The sequence below is a fragment of the Lygodium microphyllum genome, chromosome 17 (genome assembly GCF_053477565.2).
Source record: "Lygodium microphyllum isolate KBCC chromosome 17, Lygodium_microphyllum_v1.1.10, whole genome shotgun sequence".
NCBI classification, from domain to species: Eukaryota; Viridiplantae; Streptophyta; class Polypodiopsida; order Schizaeales; family Lygodiaceae; genus Lygodium; species Lygodium microphyllum.
This window is the reverse complement of record NC_141151.1, coordinates 30706982-30732529: the sequence shown is the minus strand read 5'-3', so window position 1 is coordinate 30732529 and position 25548 is coordinate 30706982. Positions and strand designations below refer to the sequence as shown.

General features: G+C 41.0%; 1 protein-coding gene across 1 annotated transcript in view; it reads right to left on the bottom strand.

The window, feature by feature from the left end:
- The window catches only part of LOC148021747 (uncharacterized), a 419898-nt gene extending 396040 nt beyond the window's left edge, over positions 1 to 23858 (bottom strand). Inside the window, exons 1-6 of the mRNA XM_087697283.1 lie at positions 23564 to 23858; positions 23303 to 23347; positions 23103 to 23191; positions 2439 to 2502; positions 1901 to 2067; positions 1630 to 1692 (exon numbers count right to left, since the gene is read on the bottom strand). Coding sequence (XP_087553409.1) covers positions 1630 to 1692; positions 1901 to 2067; positions 2439 to 2463 — 255 coding nt within the window. The 5' untranslated portion in view covers positions 2464 to 2502; positions 23103 to 23191; positions 23303 to 23347; positions 23564 to 23858. The remainder of the gene's footprint in view (positions 1 to 1629; positions 1693 to 1900; positions 2068 to 2438; positions 2503 to 23102; positions 23192 to 23302; positions 23348 to 23563) is intronic.
- Positions 23859 to 25548: the final 1690 nt, after the last annotated feature.

Below are 25548 nucleotides of genomic sequence, written 5' to 3'. Positions count from 1 at the left end.
TACAACCCAAAATATGTCCAAAAATTTATCTTTGGTATACCCTCTAGTCGAATGCGTATTTAGTGATATCTACTTTTCAAATCAATGCAGCTGAAAATGGTTGCCTCCTACAATCTATCCATAATGTCATCAATCTAAGGGATCGAAAACCGATTCTTTATCGTGATTTTATTCAACGCATGATAGTTAATGTGCATACACCATAAGCCATCCTTTTCCTCCACTAAAGGCACTAGAGAACAAAAGGGGGACAAGCTAGGCTGAATTAGCCCTTTTTCCAATAGCACATTCACCTGGCTCATTATCTCCTCTTGTTGGGCTACACAGACTCTATAAGGTGGCTTATTAGGAGGGCTATTCCATGGATGAAATCTATCCCATGATCTTCAAGCCTTTCAAGCGGTAGCTGCCCTGGAAGTGACTGAGAACAGCATTACAACCTGTGAATGCATATCACATGGAGAGTACCTTAGTTGTCATCATCAAGGTCTCATATTTTCCATGTGGATAACAATATATGTAAAACAAGAGAAGCACCCACCCGTGTAGACACATGGCACACCTAGGAGATTATTGCAAGTAATAGTGCTTTGCAACAATTCGGTTTTAAACTCTTAAGTCCACCCACATTTCAGAAAGGAACTTAGAAGATTGTCCAAAAATGCGCATGCAATTACAAAAAACTGGGACCATCAAGAATCTCTGCAACAATTCAGCTTTAAACTACTGAAGTCCACGCACATTTCAAAACGTAACTTAGAAGATTGTCCAAAAAAGCGCATGTAACTACAATAAACTAAGACTATCAAGAATCCTTATTGTTAAAACTGATAGGGTTTGTACATCATTGTGATATCTTATTTCAGAGGCAAGCACAATTCCCAGTTCATGCTAGAAGCCTTTGTTTGCCCTTAGAAACAATCTAATTCCCTGGCTAACATGTCGAGAGCCTTGTTCGCGTTCATGATGTCTACCAGTCTTGAAAACTTTCAAAGTTTGATATAAGTGAGCACGACCATCACTAGTTGGCTGGGTGCTCTATCGCTCACCCTTTTTGCCAAATAAACTCTCTCTGATTCTGTGCTACCTGAACATCAACAGGGCTCTAAATGTATGGTTGGCATATATTCACTCATCAGATCTTGTAAAGCAATGGGGCTTCTGATACAACTCCACTCATTTGTGAACACTTGGCCCAGTACTTAAAGCATGACATTAGAGAGGATATACAAAACAAGATGCATGGAAATTTTGAAAAGTACCCAAATTCTATTCGTTTGCAGCATTTGGCCCCAAATGTGCATATGGACAAATATACAGGGCACATCCCAAGTGTGGCTACACAGTCAACTAATAAGGTAGATCGCAAGGAAGTTGAAAGTACACAATAAGATCAAAGAGATATTATGTCTGCCATGACCCTGTATAGGCTTCACTAGTGTCATCACATTCTATAGCCTTTGTACACCCCTTGAATTGACAATAAAGAAATCCAAATCTTAGTATTAGCCTTCCCATGAGATCATAATCATGCCTAAAAAGAAGGCCCTCTGAAAAATGATAATAGACCATGATTGATTGGAACACAAAGTAAACGATTTCAGATAACTTTGCATCGTGCTCTCCTACCATCTTCCTTTTCTTCACTGCTTCCTCAAGTTCTTCAAAGTAACTCAAACCCAAATCTTCTGCCTGAGATTATTTACAAGCAGGAAATTTTCTGTAAGTTCATCTTGTAAACAAGTAATTAAAAGAAGAAGACCACAAACTTGTCTCTTGACAAAAATTGCTACTGTCAATAATGATTCTCCTTGAACTAAGCATGGCCAATTCATATGTGCATGGATCTAATCTTCATTTTGGGTGTGATACAAAAACAAGATTCGTGTAGAATCATAACTGGTCTTTTTAATGTTGTTAAATCTGTTGACTTGAAATGATCATTTGTTTTTCTTCTGTTCACCATTTCATTAGCCTCAGCTTCTTCCTTCCAAAGAGAAGCTCTCCTCATCGAGATACTTGCCCTTTGTCTATACATGGAAGACCTGTGCCCAGAAAGCTCAGGCCCTGCAGATACAAGTTTTTAGCACAATGGAAATCCAAATATAACTAAACATAGTTGTTCATGGTTGCTTTTTTTTAATCTGGTAGAAATCATATGCCAGATATTACTTTTAAAAATCATGTGCCAGTTATTCATGATTCTGTTTTTTTTCTCTCATCAGAAAACCATGTACCATCTATTACTAAAAGCAGTTTGTAACCAAGGACCCTTCATCGGAAGATATTCACAATAGCTAAATGCATGCTTCTTATGAATTAATTCATGCAACATCTTTGGTTTATAACTGTCAATTGTGGTTCCAAAAAAGTCCCAATCGTATGTATCTTAAGATTGTTAAAATGCATTCACTTAAACAAAATGGAAATTTTCTAACCTCTTGTAAGAAGAGGGCTTTCCATTTTGTAGATTTATCTTTGTCACTAGCTCCAATCTTCCATCTGTGAACAGAAAACACCTCAACAATCTCCTCCCTCCCTCACTCTCCCCCCAGTCCCCTCCCTGTTCTATATAGTAGTTGTTTTAGGAAAGAACTAAAAGAACACTTCAATCCATTGCCAACATGTAAAACCCCATTTTGATACCCATACTGAGCTTAGATGCACAATCAGCCAGCATACAAACCCTATTTAGATCCTCAAGGATCAAATAGACATCAGAAAACACCTTGATAAAATCCTCCCTCTTTCACCCTCTATTTCAAATAATAGCAGTTTTAGAAAGAAAGAAAGAAAGATATATTAACGTCTACATAAGGCCAATGTGGCCTATGAGACGAAATCCAGAGTACATCCATGTCTAATGTCATCTCATCAGTAAGGTAAAGATAACATTACAAATAAGTGGGTGGCCTATGAAACAATACTGAAAATAACTATACTAGGGTTGAACCATGTGTAGTGTTGTTCCATCGATAGAAAAGAAAAGGAAAGGAAAGGAGAACCAGATCTGATAGAACCATGTACAAAAGTGTGGTGGAGAATATGGGCTGTAGCTGATCTCAAGATCTGTACATGATCTCAGCTATGAAGCGGTCATTTGCTACTTCACTAATATGCCTAGTGGTGAGTCTTCGGTGTCTCATGATAATGGCTCTAATCTGACTATGGTGTGGCCTCCTCGGACGTGGTCCTGGAAGACGGGGTCGTCGTGCTCGGCGAAGGGAAATGGCTCTATCCAATGTGACTCCACGGTGTGGCATGTAAGGTGTCTAGCAGGGTGGCTTTATCTTTGCTAGGCTGGTAGTGTCAATAGGGTCGGCTCTGTAGAAGAAGTCTGTCACACTGCTCTCTGTGTGTCCCCCTCTGGGTGAGCTAGCCTCCTGTCTCGAAGTAGTGCAGTTCGGCGCCTCTCGAGCTCCAAGAGGAAAAGACCTAGGCATCTCTAGTCCTCGTACCCCATGACGCGACGAAGGGGTCCAAATCCATCACGGAAGAGGTAGTGACAATTAGCTTTTTTACCAACATGTCACCCCATTTCAATACCATTACTGACCTTAGATGTACAATTGGCCAGATTACATGATATGAGCTGCTATCATAAGGACATGTATTTTTGAAAACTCACTTAACATGTGGATTAAGTTTTAATCACATGGTTAAGTAAATGTTGCACATGTAAGGTGTAACTGGGATTAGAGTAAATTTACGAGCCCGGGACGCGAGAAAATCACGGGATGTCAAAGGCAAAAGTTGTTATAAGTTATGCTACACAAGTACTTGGTGGTATCTGGTGCCAATTGTCGGCCTAGTTCATTCATTTGACCATAAGTGTTAGTTAGTGACGCTATAGAAGTGGCATTTAATAGTATGTAATGCCAATCCGATAGTCAAAGCTGACACAAAGACACTTGGGAATAGATGTTGCCTAGCCAATTTAATTATTGGGCAGTTAGATTTTTTTTTTGGACATTGAAATAATATTTAGATTATTTTTTTGTATTTAAAGATTAAAAATTAATATTTAATTATGCATAATGCTGAAAAAACCATTTGGGAAGGCTACCACTTGATCAAAAATGCCCATGCAAGACTGAAAAATATCTTTAGAAGCTAGAGAGAGGCCATCAAGACAAAGGGAGGAGATGTTGCTAGTCTAATCTACAGCTATTGGAGGACGTTTTGAGGCAACCAAGGACAGGAGAATACCAATCAATAGCAGGTGACAACATCTACCAGCTGTTGAGACAAGATAGCAGTAGTAAATGACTGATTTTCTTCAGTTCTTTGCATCTACAAACTGTTAAGACAGGGCAGCAGCAATAAATGACTGATTTTCTTCAATTCTTCGTGAAGAAAGTCTGAATTTTCTCTCTCCTCAGCATTCTCTCTCATCTCCCAGCCTTTCTATAGACTTGCTCCAAAGGTTATAGCATTGAGATTACCAAAGGCTGAGAAATTTCAGATTTCTCTACTATAAACCCTAATCTGTAGCAGCAAAAATTAGGATTTATCAATAGCCTCAGGAGAAGTGTGCCAACAATTGGAAGCTCCATGACCTGGATTTAACAGACTGAAGCTATTTTTAGTCAAATTCAACTAGAGGGACCAACAAATCAATGAATTTGGGATTTTCCACCTCCATCAAAGCAGGTGAAGGCCAATTGATTGCCCAAATCAAGGGGCAATTCAGATTTATGAGTACATCTGACCATGTTGTCTCAACTTGAGAACAACCATGAAAATGACAATCAAAATAGACAACAAATAACTATGCTAATTGTAAGTATATGTTACCACTATCTACAAAATGATCTCAATGATCCTGTAGCTAACCTGTAGGATAGATAAGGATGTCAAGCACGGCAATGGGATGGCAGGCGCTGTGCTCTACGAAATGTGGTTTGCCCAGTTTGTTGTAACCCCTTTGGCTCGTGAATAGTGTGGTGGCACTCCTGTAGAGATAGCATCTAATGAGTTAGTGCTGAAAAAATCTGCAAGAACCCTGTTGGCTCCCTAGCTCTAGCTCTATCTTTGTCCTCCTTAGAAGCTTCTTGCTATATGTCCGAAGCTCCAATAAGAATAATCCTAGGCATCTATAATCCTCGTACTTCATCACCCTACAAAGAGACCCAAACCCCTCTCAAAAAAGGCAATGAAATCTCCCTATGATGTCATAAAATACACTGCATCTACAAATAAAGTGATCCTCAAACTCAACATCCTTGTGGCATAATTGATAGATGCATGCATTATCAAGCATGTATGTATGCAGTCTTGTCCCAAATTTTTCTGAAAATTGTTAGGCTTCACAAATATCCAATACTACCAAGGAAAAGATGGTTGAAAAATAAGCAATAGAGTATATTGTTGAAGCTTCTACTGAAGATCCACCAAATCTCGCTATAGTTTCTAGGCACTCAAAAGTATTGGCGTATGTGACAAAAAGAATAAAGACCAGACTCCCCACAAATGACGGCATCACGTACTATGTGCAATCCCAATCTAGCAATCCGATTAAATTTATCTCGCTGTAAATATTTATCTGGCCAATCTGGAAATAGCCAATACTTCTACCTATAATGAATTATCCTCCTTTCAAAGATCAAGAGGATGCCAAATTGTAAAGCGGAGATTCTTTGCCCAGAGCCAATAAAATGAGTACGGAGAAAGGACTCTGGCATTTTAAGAGGCTAGATAGAATTTAGCACATACCACCAAGAAACCCGAATAATCGTACAACCATGGGAGATACCAATCTAAAAAGTTTTGCAACATTAATCCGAGGAAGACTTTGCATACATAGGGCCTGCAAAAGTACCATTCTCAAAGCTCTCATATGGAGATCGACATCCAAAAGCAACTTCCCCAACTGTTTTGGAGTAGTAACATGCTACCATGGTATTAACACTTAATCCAAATGATTCCCTTTCTTTTTCCACAACATAAAGCAAATGTGGTGCACCAATACTAGGAGAGACTTATTGGTCCAAGGAAGCAAGGACAAAAAAAAAGGGGGCCATACAAATCATGATATATTGAGCATCTCACTCTTTTTTTTTGTGAATAAGTGTATATTAATGTTAAAACATTTACATCCGGCCTTCAAGCCATCCAAACAAAAAGGATACAAGTCTCACATCAGGCCTTTTGGCCAGCCATGAAAATCTTGTCAAAGCACAAGTCAAAGCCAAAAGGCCACTATAAAATAACACATAATTATCATGGTTGTTGTAGAATTGGAGTATAGCAAACAATATCCAGCCAAGGAGCAGCCACGTCAGGAAGGACTGCATCTACTGAAATCATGGAAGAAATCTATCATAAGACTAATCTTTGAACACGGGCCACATAATCATGAATACCTGAGGCCAAGTAAAAATAAGGCATTATGGGTACGCTAAATGTGCCAGAGAGCTTTCCATCTGAGAAATTGGAAAAGACTAGCATAATCCAAGTGCAAGGGAGACAATGAAGGCATCTTGCCCAAGACCCAAGAACGGATGGGCATCCCCTACTAAGGAGTCACCGAGATCCACACACAGGAAACAAAACTCCAAATCTATCTCACCAGAGGACAAGAGATGTAGAGGTATGTATGTCTCGAAGGGAACGCTCACTGCCGTCGCGCTGCTCCCCGCCATCGTGCATCCCCCCTCCCCTCTGTCGCGCCATTGCGCCTTTCCCCCCTCCTGTCCGCCATCGCACCTCCCCCCTCCTGGCCACCATCGCGCCTCCCTCCTACCCACCATCACGCCTTCCCCCCTCCCTCCTATCGCGCTGCGCTCCCTCACCTTCCTGACGCGTTGCACCCCCCTTCCCGTCAGCTCCTTCTCCTCACGCTTCCCCTCCCCCCCGCCCCCCCTTCCCCCGCCCTATTGGCTGCCAAGCAACCTCCTCCCATTTCCAAGCAACCTCCTTCTCAAGCTTCCCCCCCCCTCTAGCCGCCAAGAAACCCCTACACTGCCCCACGCCTGTAACTACACCCCCCCACGCTGCCCCCGCCTCCCTCGCCTTGCAGCCCCGTCCGGCACCCACGTGTTCCCATCGGGAGCCGGCCATCCATGGAGTCCAACACCTCCCCCAACGCCGGAAACCAGCAGTCCTCCCCTCCTCCCCATCGCCCCACACCCCGGTTGCTCCCTCCATGTGCAACAACACTCCCCCCTCCAGCAACATAGTAGCGTGATTGGTAGGTTCTCAGCAGGGACGTGCAATGGAAACCTATGGTCAGACGCTGGTGCATTCTGCGAGTGCCCCCAAGTCAAACACCTTGCACGTCGTCCTCTCTGAGGAACAGCTCTTAGCCATCTACGCCACAGAGCTGGAGCTAAAGAAAACAACGATCTTTGGTCAAGTCGTAGGACACTCTCCGTCCAGGGCCGAGCTTCGGGATTGGGTTCACTCCACACTGCGCATTGGCACAATGCTAATCATGGAGGTGGTTCTCATGGGTCAAGGGATCTTCAAGGTACCACTCACCTCGGCAGACGCAGCCTGTGAGCTAGTGGCTAGCTTATCCTATGCTTCCACGAAGGGGGTCATCTACATGGTTCCCTAGTACAGTGGTTTCACAGTGGAGACATTCGCGCTCAACAGGTTTCTTCGACATCCGCGTCACCCTACTCTTCCCCTGACTGGCGGTAGAGTATCGCCAATTAGTGGACTTTAAACGGCTCTTCCGCACTGTCCTTCCCGACTCCTTCGCGGACACAGTGACAACCATAGGAGTCCCAAAGGTATGGGTGGCAATGAAAGAGAAAGAATATACCACAGTTTTTGGAGATCAAGGTAGGTAGACGCTCTTTCAGGCAGCAGTTCATTGTGACAGGCAAGCCAGGGAAGTGCCTGCATTGCCATCACTTTGGGCATCAAGCAGCAAATTGCATGCACTTCGGAGCCAAGGCAGCTTCGGCGACAGGCCCACAGGTGGACGCGGACGGCTTTATATGGGTCCAGAGGCGACGGAGACGAAGACGACAAGGGGGCCGCAATCAGCCCCTCAGACATAGCCACGACAGCAAGGAGCAGGAGCACGAACATCCCCCCCCCCCCCCCCCAGGCAGAGCACCACGCAACCCCCCCTCTTGTCCCACCCGACAGAACCACAGGTCTCTACATCCACCTCCCACGGAGGTGTCACAAGCCACCTCACCCGAGGGCCCACATCCCCTATACCCTCCACCCTCCCCACAGTTCCCCTCCCCCCCCCCCAACCCGACCCTAGCCCACAGCCCCTCCCCCTCCAGAGCCACTGCCCCCCCCCCCCCCACACTTGCCTTGTGCCTCCGACTACCCCACCACCCCTCGATCCTCCCCCCACCCCCCCGCCGATCAATCCCCCTAATCCCCACCTAATACAGGTGACCCCCTCCCCCCCACAGGAGGTGAGGAGCCCCATACGCCGACATCCTCCACTCACCAACAGCCTAGCCTACCCCCCCCCCTCCCCATACAGCCACCAACTCATCTGTCCATGTCGCCCATCACACTTTCCTGAGACAAGCACAGCTGCTACCACAGGAGTTTTTTCGTAGTGGTTCGTGGTCTTACTTGAGAGTTGCGGAGCACAGAGAGTTCCCACTACCTTTGGAGGTGGGAACCTTCGTGGTACGCAAGCCAAGGAGCAGCAAGGTCCATCTACTAGGACCACTCGATGCACCAAACTATGCTTTCTTCCTGTAGACCTCTCATACAGGAGATTGGACGATGACACAAATAGAGGAGGAGGTGAAGAATCAGGTGGCAAATCACATCTCCAAGTGAATGGAAGAAGGAGGACTAGCACTCTTCTCCCAGCAGTGGCTAGGTTGCATGATGGACATAAATTGGTGGGCCGGGGCCGAGATCCCACATCTGAGCATTATCTTTCAAGCTCCTCTGTAGTGGAGAGCTCTGATGGATGTGATCGAGTGGCCTTGGCATAGGCGGCCCATTTCTACCAGTGTACAGAGTCACACCTCTCGACCTAGTTGATAGATGCCCTGGTGGTATGGTGGTACCACCAGGTGCTGGGAAAATGGAGTTTACCACCCAAGCCTGCAACAAAGTGTATCCGCATGCCCCATGGCTCTTCTTCTTCAACAACTTCCACACTAAACAGATGCCTGTTCTGTCAATCACAAGTTTACCTATGAGTTTACATCTTGCATCCTGAAATGTGAACAACCTCCACTACAGTGGGGCATATAGTTCCAGGAAGTTGATTGTTCGGCAAGAGCTGCAGTCTGCCCTCGCCGGACAGATCGACATCTTACTTTTGCAGGAGCACAAGCTCACTCCCACCGAGGCCTAGCGGGTAAGGAAGGTACTCCCAGGCCGTTCACACACTTACTGGGAGCATGCCATAGGAGCCCACGGCAAGAGTGGAGGCATATGCACCTCTATTGGCCCAAGCCTCACCACCTGTGTATGGGACTATGGGACGATTGTGGGAGGGAGGGTTCTATGGATCAGATTGGATATTGGGGACTCCTGCCTTGGAGTCCTCAATGTCTATGACCCTATTGAGGTTAGGGCACCAGGACTCCCAGAGGTGGACTCCTGGATTGTTGGAGGAGACTTCAACAACCTGGAGGCCTTAGAGGACCAACAGGGCAGAGGCAAAAACTATGAGGGCATGGCTAGGGAGAAGCAGAAGGCATGGGAGGTCTTCCTACTAACAGTAGGAGCACCCGATGCTTGGAGAGTGCTTTCCACAAGAGAGAGAGGTCACTGGACTTCTCTTGGGGATATAGGCGGCTAGGCGGAGTTTTGCTGAAGCGACTAGACAGGTTTTATGTGGGAGAGTGGGGATGCTCTCGCGGAGGCCAGGTAGGGCAGTTGACTGGCACCACTTTGTCTGATCACTCCCCAACATAGTAGCAATGGAACGGGAATGTGGGGTCCTAAGGGAAGGAGAATGAAGCCCCAAGGAGAACGGAAACGTAAGGGGAACGACTTGTACTGTATATATCATTTATATATTTTAAACTATTCATTTATATATTTCATAAAAGCTCTTTGAAAAACACATGCACAATTTGCAAAACATGATAGTCTTTTTCATAGATGAAAGGATGGTTACATGGAAAAGGACATAACTTATAAGATCCAAAATAGATGATAATCTAGGAATATACTACATAAAAGAGTCAAGAAGCATCAAGTAACAAGTATAGTTGACAAAATATGGCAACTTGGAATTTGAAAGTCTCTCAAAGTAACCATTGGATCATACATGGCTGCCACTAGCAACACGACTATCCAAAAGACTATCATCCACATTGTCTAAGAAAGCCATATCATCATCAAAATCAGCATTTGCAAGTTCCAAAGCATCTTGATCATCGGCCATACGTGTAGGCATAGGTGTCTCCCCATCCTCATCATCAAAGAACTCTTCTTCATCAAGAGCTATAAACTTTTTTGCCTTGAGGGAAGCCACATTTGCAAGCAAGCGCAAGTTTGCACTGACAAATATCAAGTCATTCACTTGTTTTGTCCCAAACCTATTCCGCTTTTTAGATGCAACATGCCCAAATACACTCCAAAGTTGCTCAATGGGAGAGGAGCTTGCACCTTGAGACAAAATCCTCACTGCCAATGTTTGAACCTCATGTATACGTGCCCCATAATCTTCCCACACTGCCAATGTTTGAAGCTCAGGTATACGTGCCCCATAATCTTCCCACCACAAGGCAGCCCCAATCTTAAACCGATCTATTTGTGCATCAACTAACCCAAACCTTCCTAACTTGTTTCTATAAAAACCAAGCTGATCTTTCACCAATCTTCTCTTAGTATCAATGGGAACCAACCTGGAAAGCACTACATCCCAACCCTGTATTACCTCTTCATCCTTCTCTTGACCACACCCTTGGAACTCTGGATCTAATACATATACTACTACATGCATAGGTGAGTGATAAGCATTCCATCTTACCTCACATAAATCTTGGACTTCTTGATACTTTGCATCATCCAAACCAAGCTGTCCTAGCTTCTCAATCATGTGATCTTCCCCCTCATAGACCTTTCCAATGCATGGCACTCGTCCATTGCAATTCGCATCAAGCCCATGATTAGCTTCATGACAATATTGATGCTTTTCAATTCATTCCAAAATGCATGATCTTGTATGATGTTCTCCACTACTATACCAGCCCTTGATCTAGAAGTAGCCCATCCCATCCACTCATTACTTACCACCAATTGCTTCAGGGGTAAGCTTATCTTCTCAAGTCTCTTTATCATAAGAAAGTTATAGCCAAAGCGCGTCTCAAAGTACTTTAAGAGATCTTTTTTAAGTGATCTCCTGCGGAACTCACTAAGAATGAACAGATGGCTTTGGATGAAACTGATTATATCCTTTTGCCCTTTTGGATGAAGGGATCAATCCATGACAAGCTACCAATGTCTTTCAACAAATTGCTCCAACAATGAGCAAAGCATGGGCTGAATGTGATGCACAGATATCTCTCCTCAAGTCTCATACCTACTGCCCTATTTGTTGCCTCAACATCAGCAATAAACTAGATTACATTTTCAGCCCCAACTTTTTCAACACCTTCCACCCATTCCTCCACAAGCTGATCTGCACTTTTTCATGTACTTGAGGCATCGTGTGAGAAAATGAATTGCATCTTTCGTTGGGAATAAGCAACCATCCCATGGATGGATTGTTTTCAAGTATCACTCCACCCATTGTTTTCAAGCTCCGTTTTCACTTCGTGCGCACTTGGGGTGGCCAGGACCTGTTCTTCACGATGCAGGCTAGCAGCCCCAGATGGGGATACACCCCCCCCCTCCATGGCTCTTGCCCCCATCCCCCCTAGACCACCTTGAGAGGCTTGTATACTTGATATATCTGTGACTCAACATCAGCTCCAACTAGTCTGTTGAGCATGAGAACTTCTTTATATTCAGGGGTTTTTTTCTGAAGTAATACAATTAGCCACACTTTATTTGCAAAAAAAGAGATGTAGAGGTGCACCAATGTTTGAAACCAACCTACCTTCTCGGATAGAGTAGTAATACCTGATCAAGCACTTAATTACAACAGTTAATAATTGAACATAAACTGAAATGCACACACATTACCATCATAATCTTGGACGTTGGATACCCCGTTGGCCCCACAGCTAGCGCCCCTTACAATATTTCTTGAACTTGAATTGCTAACAGATTGAGTACAAGCTGAGATTTCACAATCTCCTCTACCGATCCAAAAGCCCCTTGCTATACAAATGATAAGAAAATGATTCGGGCCGATTTCCCCTTGATTTTCACCCAGAACTTGTATAAATGGAACCACAAATTGGCCAAATGATACCCCAAATCACATGGGATGGGTTGGCATCTAAAATCCCTACCAATGCCTTGAATTTCACGTGCTGATTTCAGTGTACAGTACCTTTGAATGATGACATGGGTCCCAAGGTGGCTGAAAAACCCTAATTTTCACAAAAATCTAGGGTCTATAACAGAGTTGTCACTGCTGTCCACCACATTTGACTGAGAAAACCTTCAATTGGCTGAGAAATGCTGAGATCTTCAAACAATAGGCTAGAGAAGGTGAGAGAGTGCTGAAATGAGAGAGAAACGGAGTTTCCACACGAGAAACCCCCAAAACTGGTTGTTGCCCTGTCAAATCAACAATTGAAGTTGTCGCCTGTTCCCACTGTCCTTGCTACATTAAATGCAGTCACCTAGTTCCTAGGTCCCCCTAGCACCTATTGCCTGTCTCCAATGCTGATTTCTCCACAAAAAATTGATTAACATCTGCTCCTTCCTCCCTCTTCCAAGCTAGAAGCACTAAAGGCCCTTCACCAGCCCGAAATAACCTTCTTCCCCGTTGCATGGGTATTTTTAACAAGTGGCAACCTTCTAATCCTATTTTTCAACAATTTTCAGTCAACTAATTAATTTTCAATTAATATTGAAAATTAATTTCAGCCCTTTTGACCCTTCCCAAAATTAAATGTGCCTATCCACAATTAAATTGACTAGGCCTTTGGCATCCACTACTTCCGCAAGGTCTTTAGCCTGTTATCATGAAATAATTGCCATGTGCATATGTGCTTTACAACCTTGCACATTTGATTATTAAATTAATCATATTGCTAGAAAGATTAAAACATTTCAAAAATTTCACATCCTCGTGACATGTGCACATTTATTTATTAAATTAATCAAATGTTGCTGGCAACATTAAAGCAGTTCAAAAATTTCGCATCCCTATGACAAACATCCCCCTTGAAATCCCTACAATTGTCCTTGATTGCACTACCTTGTGCCAAAGCGAAAGTATATTGCACTTGAATTTCCATAAGGTGTGACAATGACAACATTAACCACTACTGTCTAACCATGCCATCTGCCCAAAACTTACTGAGAATTTACAGCCAGCATAAAAATGACATAAAACTGAAAAATAGTCCAAAACAGTTGCTCGAAACCCATTCAATGCATCCATTACTCATGTTTCTCAGTTGTTCTGATTTCATAACCACAATACAGCATAAACCATGACTGAAACTATCAATGATATTCACTAACCAGACTGCTATCCATGGAACCAGCTGATACAAATTGAAAACTGAGCATAAACTAATCTCATACTGATCTTAAAATTGGTCACAAACTGCTACAAATGTGATCCAAGCTCATCACAAACTAAGTGCCAAAAACTGATCAAAAACTAATCCAAATGTGACCATAATCTGATCTCTAACTGATCAAAAACTAAGCTGAAACTGATCAGAAATTGATCTCAAACTGATCATGAACTAATGCAAAAACTCATATCAAACTGATGCAAATATATAGTTTTAGTGCCCAAGTGAAACCCATACTCATCTACATACATCTCACTGTGACTAGTACATTAAGTAGTGACCTCATGAAAAACATTCTATAAACACAATACCTTGGATGCATGCTAAATACATTCGAGATCCACTACATACTAGAGCTATCCATGACTAGAGTGGAAGTGCTACCCCCCCCTTGAGCATCAAGCACTACTCCAAACCCCTACTCTACTAAACTTGGCTGAGCCTGACGACTCTAATTGAAAGGCATCTAAGTAAAGCTACAACAACTAAGAATGGTCTACCAAGTCATCCACTTTGCATCCATTGGTGACTAGTTTTGAAACATCACCAAATATCTTCTAGAAACTTCACCCCTGACCTTTCTGTCCTTATGTGCCAAAATCTACTCAGGTACCAAGATCTCATCCAACTCCTCAACCTTATGTTGAATTTCAGCAGGTGTACCCTCTGGCACATCACTCCAAAAAGGCTTCAATAAACTGATATGAAAGGCATTGTGTATCCATCAATATGGAGGTAAATTCAGCCAATATACATCATCACTAATCTTCTTCAAGACTTGAAAGGGCCCATAGTATCTCATACTTCTTTTCAAATGAGTTTACCGAAGAAGATGGATTTTCAACTTCAAATACAATCTCTTTCTTCCTTTCATCTTTTTCAACCTTGTCCTTTCAAAATACAGCAATATATAATCGCTCTCGGTAAACTGCAAAGCACGTCTATAACGATCAGCTACCTTATTTTGCTTTTCCTGTGATCTTTGAATTACATACTTTATCTTTGCATAGACTGCATCCAAGCTTTACACATAGCGATCAACCTCAAAGATCTTATCCTCAGTGTGCAAAATAAGTGGTACCTTCTTACCACCCTCAACCACCTCAAATGGGGCTTCACCAATAGAACTATTCAACGTATTATTGTAAATAAACTCAACCAATTGCAAATACTGCTCCGACTGGGTCTTATGGTCTAAAACATAGCACCTCAAAAGATCCAATACTGTAAAATTAGCCTCTTCGGATTGACCATTTGCCTGCGAATGGAAGGATGATGAGAATTTCAGCATGGTACCCATATTCTCAAAAAATCCCTTCCAAAATAAACTAGTTATTCGAGGATCTTGATCACTAACGATCAACTCTAGCATACCAAGATACTTAAAGATGTACTACAAAAACAATAGTGTCATATGATCAGCCTTTATCTTCTTTCTCACCGAAATGAAATAGGCCTATTTGCTAAACTTGCAAATGATGGTCCATATCATATCATTCCCTATAGGTATCCTAGGAAGCTCACAAATAAAATCCGTAGCAATGCTCTACTTAGGCATGTCTAGAATAGGCAAAGGTTGTAACAAACCTGACATCTTTTGCCTATTATGCTTTACCTTCTAACATATGATATATGTTCTAACAAACTGCTCTACATCACGCCCCAAAGCTGGCCAACAAAAGAAATGTTGCACTGCCTTGATAGCGGCATCAATACCTCTGTGTCTTACATACGAAAGAGCATAACTTTCAATGATCACTCTAGGCCTCAGCTATTTTGTGACACATAGTCTCCCATGCATCATTAGAAATCCATCTCTAAGCACAAAGTGCTTGTGCCTCTGGCCATTGCAAAGCTGATCGTATACATTGCCAAAATCCAAATCAACAACATACTATTTCTTCATAGCATCCAACTAAATGTGATAAACAGTGCCGACAGCTGAAATTTATGGCTTACATGACACTGCATCAACCACATCATTCTTTTTACCATCAATATGTACAGTCTTAAAATAAAGCATAGAGAGAAGATTTGCCCCATCTCATATGTTTTTTTGACAACTTTATTTCCTTTAGAAAGTACCTCAATGTCTCATGATCTATCTGCATTGTAAAATCAACCCCTAACAAATAATGTTTCCATGTCAACAGTGCATGAATCACAGGCAAGAGCTCTTTCACATAGACCTGTAAATTCCTCTCTGTACCATGGAAAATACGGCTCTCACAAGCCACAACTCGGCCATCCTGCATTTTTCTCTTGGTTCATAATCCCTTGGTTCTTTATCATAATTTTATTCAAACCATCATTTTTCTCTATCAAAAGCACTGGAGAACAAAATGGTGAAGAGCTGGGCTGAATCGGTCCTTTTTCCCCAATAGCTCATTCACTTGGTTCATAATCTCCTCTTGGTGAGCTGCACTGACTCTATAGGGTGGCTTATTATGTGAGTTACTTCTAGGGATAAGATCTATACAATGAGCTTCAAGCCTTTTAGATAGTAACTACTATGAAAGTGATTGAGAGAAGCAATCAACATACATTTTCAAAGATGAAATGCGATCCCTCTCTAACTTTGATATGTTCCAAGCATTATTATTATTAATTTTATCCTTAGTAAAAACCAAGTACACTAAAAGGTAAATACATTGAAAGGTGATTTTTCATTACTTTTGAAATGGTAGCAACCAATACAACAGGGATAGATTCCCCTTTCAACTTTACATCAAGTGTATAGATATTGCCCTTATACTGAATAGTGATTACTTTGATATACGAATCGATCACTCCATGCATACGGTGGCACCATGGCATATCAAGCAAAACATCACAACCCTCAAGTGGAGCAATAAAGAACTCTTCACTGCGGTGTGACTAGCTCTATATGGCCCCTTGCATGACTTTTCAACTTTTCCCATAGATCCCATCTCATTCTCTGTAATGCCTAGATGGACTACCATGTCTATAGAGATGAAATTGGCTTGTGCTACATTATCAAAGAATATCAATACATGTCAATTGCTAATTTTACCCCCATGCTCTACAATAACTTAATAGCATCATCATCGGGCTGACCACTAACAACATCGAGCACCTATCCAGCTAATGTTTAGGGCTTCTTACCCTTGAGATCTCCCTGATTTTTGGATTTTTCAGATTGCTACCTATTGGAACAGTCCTTTGCTATATGACCCTCCTATTCACAAATGAAGCATTTATTTGCAGACATCAATTCCCTACGCTATGCCAATGATTTCCAGCCCTTACTTTGCTGTTTTGGCCTCTTTTCAAGCTAATTTTCAAATCTTTTGCTTTTCTTACACTTTGTCAACTTTTTATTCAACTTCTCCCCACTCTCTCTGAAGCCCAAATACTTCCAATGTAGCAAAGCATCAGCTGTAGCAACAATCTCTATGAGTTGAGACATGCTAGACATGGTGGATTTAATGCAAAAATCCCTAATTCCTTTGGACAACCCACATATATACTTTTTCACTTGCTCATGAAGGGATACCGGACAATAAAAATTGGCAAGCAGCAATACATTCCAAATATTCTTATTGCATTGCTCTAAATTATTGCATTCTTTTGAATTGTATCCATGTTGACCGTACTCTACCTTCCATCAAGAGTGTGAATCACCACTACAAATGCATTCCCCTTCAAGAATGTGGCTAACTTTTAAATCTTAGAGGATTCGATGAAGTTTCCCCCTGAATAAGCTACATCAAATTGTTGAGTGAAAGTCAAAGCTTTCAACCTATCTTGTGCACCACAAAAGGACTCAAACTTCACACCTTTTCCACCCTCGTTATAGTCTTTCGCTGTCTCTTTGGGTGTCAAGTTCATAGTAGCAATAGAACAAGAACGAGATCTCCCTAGGAAACGGGAATGTAAAGGGAACAACCTATACTATATACATGATTTATGTATTTTAAACTATTCATCTATATATTTAATAAAAACTCTTTGAAAAATACATGTATAACATGCAAAACTAGATAGCCTTTTTCATAGACGAAAGGCTAACTACATTGAAATGGCACATAAGATCCAAAATAGATAATAATCTAAGATCGTACTACATAAAAGAGTCAAGAAGCATCAAGTAACAACTATAGTGGATAGAATATGGAAGCTTGGAATTTGAAAGTCTCTCAAAGCAACCATTGGATCATACATGGCTACCACTAGCAACAAGACTATCCAAAAGACTATCATCCACATTGTCTAAGAAAGCCATATCATTATCAAAATTAGCATTTGCAAGTTCCAAAGCATCCTGATAATCAACCATATTTGGGGGCATAAGTATCTCTCCATCCTCATTATCTGAGGACTCTTCTTCATCATGAGCTATTAACTTTTTAATCTTAAGGGAAGCTGCATTTGCAAGCAAGAACAAGTTTACACTCACAAATATCAAGTCATTCACTTGTTTTGTCCCAAATCTATTTCTCTTTTTAGATGTAGCATGCCCAAATACACTCCATAGTTGCTCAATGGGAGAGTCTAAGAAAGCCATATCATTATCAAAATCAGTATTTGCAAGTTCCAAAGCATCCTGATAATCAGCCATATTTGTGGACATAGATATTTCTCCATCTTCATTATCTGAGGACTCTTCTTCATCATGAGCTATAAACTTTTTAACCTTGAGGGAAGCCACATTTGCAAGCAAGCACAAGTTTGCAATCACAAATATCAAGTCATTCACTTGTTTTGTCCCAAAACTATTTCTCTTTTTAGATGTAGCATGTCCAAATACACTCCATAGTTGCTCAATGGGAGAGAAGCTTGCACCTTGAGACAAAATCCGCACTACCAATATTTGAAGCTCACGAGTATGTGCCTCATAATCTTCCCAGCATAAGGTAGCCCTAATCTTAAACTGATCTATTTGTGCATCAGCAAACCCAAACCTTCCCAACATGTTTTCATAAAAAGCAAGTTGGTCTTTCACCAATCTTCTCTTAGTGTCAATGGGAACCAACTTAGAGAGCATGATGTCCCAACCCTACATTACCTCATCATCCTTCTCTTGATCACACCCTTGGAACTTCCAATCCAATGCATATGTTGATGCATGTATAGGTGAGTGATAAGCATTCCATCTTGCCTCAGATAAATCTCAGACTTCTTGATACTTTGCATCATCCAAGCCAAGCTGTCCTAACTTCTCAATCGTGCAATCTGCCCCCTCATAACCCTTTCCAATGCATGGTTCTCATCCATCTACAATTCGCATCAAAGCTTTCCTCCATTTGCAATTCGCATAATTGGCTTTATGACAATATTGATGCTCTTCAATTCACTCCAAAATGCATAATCTTGTATGATGTTCTGCACTGCTATACCAACCCTTGATCTGGAAATGGCCCATCCCATCCACTCATTACTTACCACCAATTGCTTTAGGGGTAAGCTTACCTTCTCAAGTCTCTTCGTCATGAGAGAGTTTTAGCCAAAGCATGTCTCAAAGAACTTTAAGAGATCTCTTTTAGGTGATCTCTTGTGAAACTCATTAAGAATGAACTGATGACTTTGGATGGAACTGATTATATCCTTACCCTTTTGAATAAAGGGATCAATCCATGACAAGCTGCCAATGTCTTTCAGCTAATTGCTTAACAAAAGAGCAAAGCATGGGCTGAATATAATATGAGGGTATCTCTCCTCAAGTCTCATACCTGCTGTCCTATTTGTTGCCTCACCGTTAGCAATAAACTAGATTACATTTTCAGCCCCAACTTTTTCAACAACTTCAGCCCATTCCTCGACAAGCTGATCTGTAATTTCTCTTGTACTTGAGGCATCATGTGAGAAAATGAATTGCATCTTTCCTTTTCACCCAACTCTCTTGCACGATTACCAAAGCACATTCAATTGCATCCTTTGCCTTTTGCAACAAAGTGGTACACAATGTCTCATATGATGGAGACTTATAGGTTGGACCATACTTTGCAATCTCTTGGACCATCTCAAGGAAGTAAGGAGATCTTATAACATTGAATGAAACATAATCATGGTAGAAAAACCTTGCCATAGCTACATCCACCTTCTATTTTTTATAAGGATCCCTAGCTATTTCCAAGGTTTGTTATTAACTTCTTCTTTTTTCCCTTGCTATCCTTCATAGAAGCATTCATAAATCAAACAAACTGAGGATCCTTTGCCAATTCAAGAAAGAGCTTTGCTATTGTCCTCATCTGATTCTTAAACTATTCATCAAATTCCTCTTCGTCTTGCAAGTCATTAGCCTCATTTTATCATGAAGACCTTGCATCTTGCCCAACAGTAACATTTTCCACTTCTTGTCCATCATGTGAGCCTTGTCCAAGATTAGGCATTGCATTTCCTTCTTCCCCATGTGAATGTCCATACTAAGAGGCATCATCACTACTTGAATCCATCTCTCGGTATGAAAACATCGTGCTGTAATTTCTCAGTTAAGCACAAAATTCAATACTAGCATAAAGCTTTGGCTTGCAATCAGGTGCCTCATGTCAACCAAATCAAAGGATTGAGTGGGATCCTGGCAATAGAACCATGAAACCAACCTTCCTTCTCAGATAGGGTGATAAAACCTGATTAAGCACTTAATTACAGCAATTAATAATTGAACATAAACTCAAATGCACGCACATTTCCATCATAATCTTGGACATTGGGCACCCCGTTGGCCCCAAAACATAAATGGAACCACAAACTAGCCAAATGATGCCCCAAATCACATGGGATGGATTGGCATCTAAAATCCTTGACAATTCCTTGAATTTCAAGTGTTAATTTCAATATACAATGCCTTTGATTGATGGCACAGGTCCCAAGGTGGTTGATAAATCTAATTTCTGTAGAAATTAGATTTAAAGTAGAATTCTCACTGCTTTCCACCAAGTTTGACTGAGAACACCTTCAATTAGCTAAGAAATACTAAGGTCTTCAAAGACTAGGCTAGAGAAGATAAGAGAGTGTTGAAATGAGAGAGAAAACAGAGTTTTCATGCAACCAAAACTAGTTGTTGCTCTATCAAATCAACAGTTGGAGTATCGCCTACTATCCTTGCTCCATTAAAATGCAATTGCCTTGTTCCTTAGGCCTCCTAGCAGTTGTCGTCTACCTCCAATGGCTGATTTCTCCACAAAAAATTCACCAACAGTTGCTCTTTTCTCTCCTCTCCTAAGCTAAATGCACTGAATGGCTCTTCACCATCCCCAAACAGCATTCTTTCCCATTACATGGATATTTTTTACAAGTGGCAACCTTCTAATCCCATTTTTCAACAATTTTCAATTGATTAATAATTATTTTAAATTAAATTTTGAAAACTATTCAATTATCAAATATTACTAGCAAGATTAAAGCATTTCAAAAATTTTACATCCCCATGACAATGTCTCATCACAAGTAGTGTAAAATACACAATGGCACTGTGAGATCTTACGGCCATGAAGGACATCTTCGGTAGGAAAACCACCGATAAGCAACCTCTATACAAAAACTTTTCCCTGATAAGCAATCTTGACCTCCACAATTAAAGAAATCTATCATGCCACTTCTCTCTACTATCCCAGGCACCCCAGACTTTATTTGCTTTCTCCATAACTATTACTTGTCCTCTACCATATTATGGTAGATCAAATTAGTTAACCTTTTCTAAAAATTGTGCAATTTCACAAATATCCAATCCTACCATGGTGAAGTATGCAATGGATTATACTACTGAAGCTAGTCTTGCACGGTCAACCAGATCTGGCTATAGCATCTAGGCACCCGAAAGTGCTAGCGTATGTGCCAAAAAGAATAAAGATGGGGCTGCCCAAGAATGACAACATCATGTACTGATTGCTATCCCGGTCAAGCCATCCAATTGAGTTTATCTTGCTGCAAATCTTTATCTGGCCAATGAAATAGCTTGGATGTGGCTAACATTTCCGCCTATAATGAATTTGCCTCCCTTTGATCAGAAGAATGCCAAACTATAAAGCAAAGTATCCCTTGCCAAGAGACAATCAAATGAGTCAAAAGAAATAACTGCAAACATTTAAGAGGCCTCATAGAATTCAGCACAAGCCACCAAGATGCCCAGATAATCATGTGACCATGGGAGATACTAGTCTCCTCAATAAAGAATTTTGAAACATCAATCCAAGGATGATTGTACATGCAAAGGGCTTGCAAAAGCACCGTTCTCAGAAATATCATGTGAAGATTAACATCCAATAAAGCAACTCCTCCCAACTGTTTTGGAGTAGTAATATACTACCAAGATATCCACACCTAACCCAAATTATTGCATTTCTTTTTCTACAACATAAAATGGATAGGCTGCACCAATTCCAAGAGAGACTTCTTGGTCCAAGGAAGCAAGGGTAGGAAATAAGAGATTATACTAATCGTGATAGTATTGCGCCACTTTAAGCCGCACATGAAAAGGCCAACCCTGGGATTTCCAATGCATAAACCTATCATAAATTCTAAAGGACATCCAATCAAGCAATGCTCAAGGAGGAACTTTCACACCAATGGGATATCCCAAGTGACGCATAATATCTCCTTTGGAAACAATAGCTCCTTGCCAGTCCAATTCTTGCCGATCTATCTCCATAAAAGAGATCATTGTTGATTTTTTAGCATTAATATGAAGGCCCGAGGCCAAAACCAAACAAACTCCAAACTACCATTGCCTGATTGACATTGAGTTTGATCAACCTTGAGAAACATAAAGAAATCATTTGCCAAAGATTGGCCCCAAAATTGAGAACCACTGGAAAGAGATGAACCAACAATCTCCCCATCCTCAACCAACCAATCCAACAAAGCAAGCATAGAGTGAGTGGCCAATGCAAATAATAAATGACTGAGAGGGCATCCTTGACAAAGAAAACAAGATAAAGCAATCTCTTCTATAACTCCCCCATTAAGCGTAACATGTGCCATTGCATCCTAACTAATAATGTCAATAAGAAAACTCATGCAAGGACAAAGCCCATGGTAGACATCAATTGCCGTATAAAAGACCAGCTCACATGATCAAGAGCCTTTTCGATATCTAACTGCATCATTATTAACTGTTGGCCAAAGGCTTTGGCATAATCAATCCCTATTTGAACATTCAAAATATTATGCATGATATTCCATCCCTTATTAAACCCGTACTGATGGGGATGAATCAACTATGGAAACACTTTCTGCAAATGCTCTCTCTCTCTCTCTTTTTTTTTTTCGTAAAGCTCTCTCTCTCTCTCTCTCTCTCTCTCTCTCTCTCTCTCTCTCTTTTTTTCGTAAAGCTCTCTCTCTCTCTCTCTCTCTCTCTCTCTCTCTCTCTCTCTCTCTCTAAACATATGCATATGCAAGCACACCATCCTGCAAAAACTTTGCAGTGCAATATAATAGACTTGTGATTCTCTGTGATCTGCTTCTGAAAACAAGAGATCGTGGTGATATAGAATAGAGATAAGGAACAGATCATGTTAAACAAGGTAAAAGTACTAAACTTACATTTGGAAAGCCTATTTTGAGGATCGTATGAATGGAAACAGGAGGCTGGTGCCAATGCCCTTCAACTTGTCAACTCACAAACAAATGTACTGTAGACAGCAATGGAACATACAGAGAATATATTTGTGCACAGGAAGAACAGACCGTGCAAGAGATTTCGGAAAGCAGGAAATATAAGGCAAATATACTGTTATACTTACATTTGGAAAGCCTAGTTTGAGGATCGCATGAAGGGAATCAGCAGGCTGGTTTGATCAGTACCATTAAACTTGTCAACTTTTAAAGAGAAATAATCTAAACAGCAATGATGCACACAAACATGGGATAAAAATACTGGACAGAAGAAGATTCTGAAAGCAGGAGGACAACAATCGAGGGGAAATAATAAACAAGCGAAGTGCAGAATCTGCGTAAATCATCATGGAACAAAGATGGCATAGCGTGAGAAAGTGTTCTCTGACCGATCACAGAAGAGAGATCGCGATCATCGACCAAAACAAGTCCATGCATGCCTATGGGCATTGCAGACGATCGAACATCGAACATGTGCAATTGTAAATCGTTTTTCACGTATCTCGAACCATCGAACCATTGGGATCATCATGTGTTCATAATCGGAAGTTTGTTGACGGACCTCTGACCGCTCAAAATAACATACCAAAAATCGGCTTTAGCCTCACACTGCCGTACAAAATGCAAAGGTGGCATGGCAGTAAGGTTTACGCCCTTTTTGGCCTACGAACTCGTTTTTCACACTCTCTTTCGAAGATTTGTTTTCGTGTATTCATTCATTCATTCACATATACATTACAGCGTATGAATTTGGCCACATCTTTCTCGTTCTTATTCTTACTACTACATTATTTTGGTTATGGCTTCAAGAAGCCTTGAATCTTCGAGAGGGCTTCTCGAACCTAACCGTTTTTCTAAACTTCCTTTTTTTAAATTAAAACTCCCTCTCGTTGTAGGGCCTTCTCTCTCTCTCTCTCTCTCTCTCTCTCTCAGTAAAACCTCCTCCCTTCTCTCTCACTTTCTCTTCCCTCTCCTTTTTTTAATTAAATTCTTCCCCCCTCCCTCCTCTCTCTCTCATGTATAGGGCTTTTTAATTTGAAAATTTTTTAACATGGTTTTTCATACACTTTAAGAGGGAGATAGTAGAAGAAGAGGGAGAGAGAGAGAGAGAAATAAGAAGAATGATAAGAAAGAGAAAAAGACAAAAAGATGGGGAAAAGAGGAAAGAGAATAGTCTTTTGAAAATTAAACCTTTTTTAATATAGTTTTTGACTTAGAGAGAGAGAGACAGAGGGAAAATATATAATTTAAAAGAGAGAGAAAAAGGAGAAGAGAGAAAAGAGAAAAGAGAAAAATAGAGAGAGATGAAAAAATATACAGAGAGAAAAAAACGTGAAAGAGAAACAGAGAGGAAAAGAAAAATAAGGAGAGAAAGAAAGAGAAACTGAGAGAAAGACACAAAGAGAGCAAAAAAGAAAGAAGAGGGGAGAGAGGGGGAACAGAGAGAAAGAAATTTATTGATAGAGAATATATAAAATTTAAAAGAGAGAGAGAGAGAGAGAGAGGAAAAGAGAGGAGAGAGAGGGGAGAAGAAGAGGGAGAGAGAGACAAAGAGAAGAAAAGCAGGGATTGAAAAAAAGAATAAGAAGAAAAAGAGAGAATTTGAACACACACACACAGAACTATAGAGAGAGAAAATATAAAATTTAAAAGAAAGAGAAAATAAAAATTTTGAAGATAGAATGAAGAGAGAGAATAAGAAAAAAAATGAAAAAAGAGGAGAGGGAAAGAGAAGGAAAAAAGAACAGAGAGTGGGGAGAGAGAGAGAGAGAGAGAATAAGAATAAGAAAGGGGAAGAGAGGAAGAGAGATGGGGGAAAATAGAAAAGAGAAAAGTGTTTTTAATTTAAACATTTTTTGAGAGAGGGGAAAGGGAGAAAGAAGAAGAAGAGAGAGAATACAAATTTTAAAAGAGAGAGAGAGAAGAAAAAAATGAAATTTAGGAGAAAGGGAAGGAGAAGAAAAGGGGGCACAGAGAGAGAGAGAGAGAGAGAATATGAATATAAAGAGAGAGAATTATATATAGGGGGAGGATAAGATTTATATACTTTAAGAGATAATAGGGGAAGGAGAAAGAGAGAGAGAGAGAGAGAGGAGGTAACATGGAAAGAGAATTATAGAGAGAGGAAAGATAAAATTTAAAAAGAGAGAGAGAAAAAGAAGAGAGAATATAAGTAGAGAGAGAGAATAACAGAGAGAGGAAATATAAAATTTAAAAGAGAGAGAGTGAGAGAGAGAGAGAGAGAAAAGAAAATTTTTAAAAAGAGAATGAAGCGAGAGAAGAAATGAAAAAAGAGGAGAGGGAGAGAGAAGGAAAAAAGAGGGCAGAGGGGAGGAGAGAGAGAGAAGAAAAGAGGGGAGAGAAAGATATAACC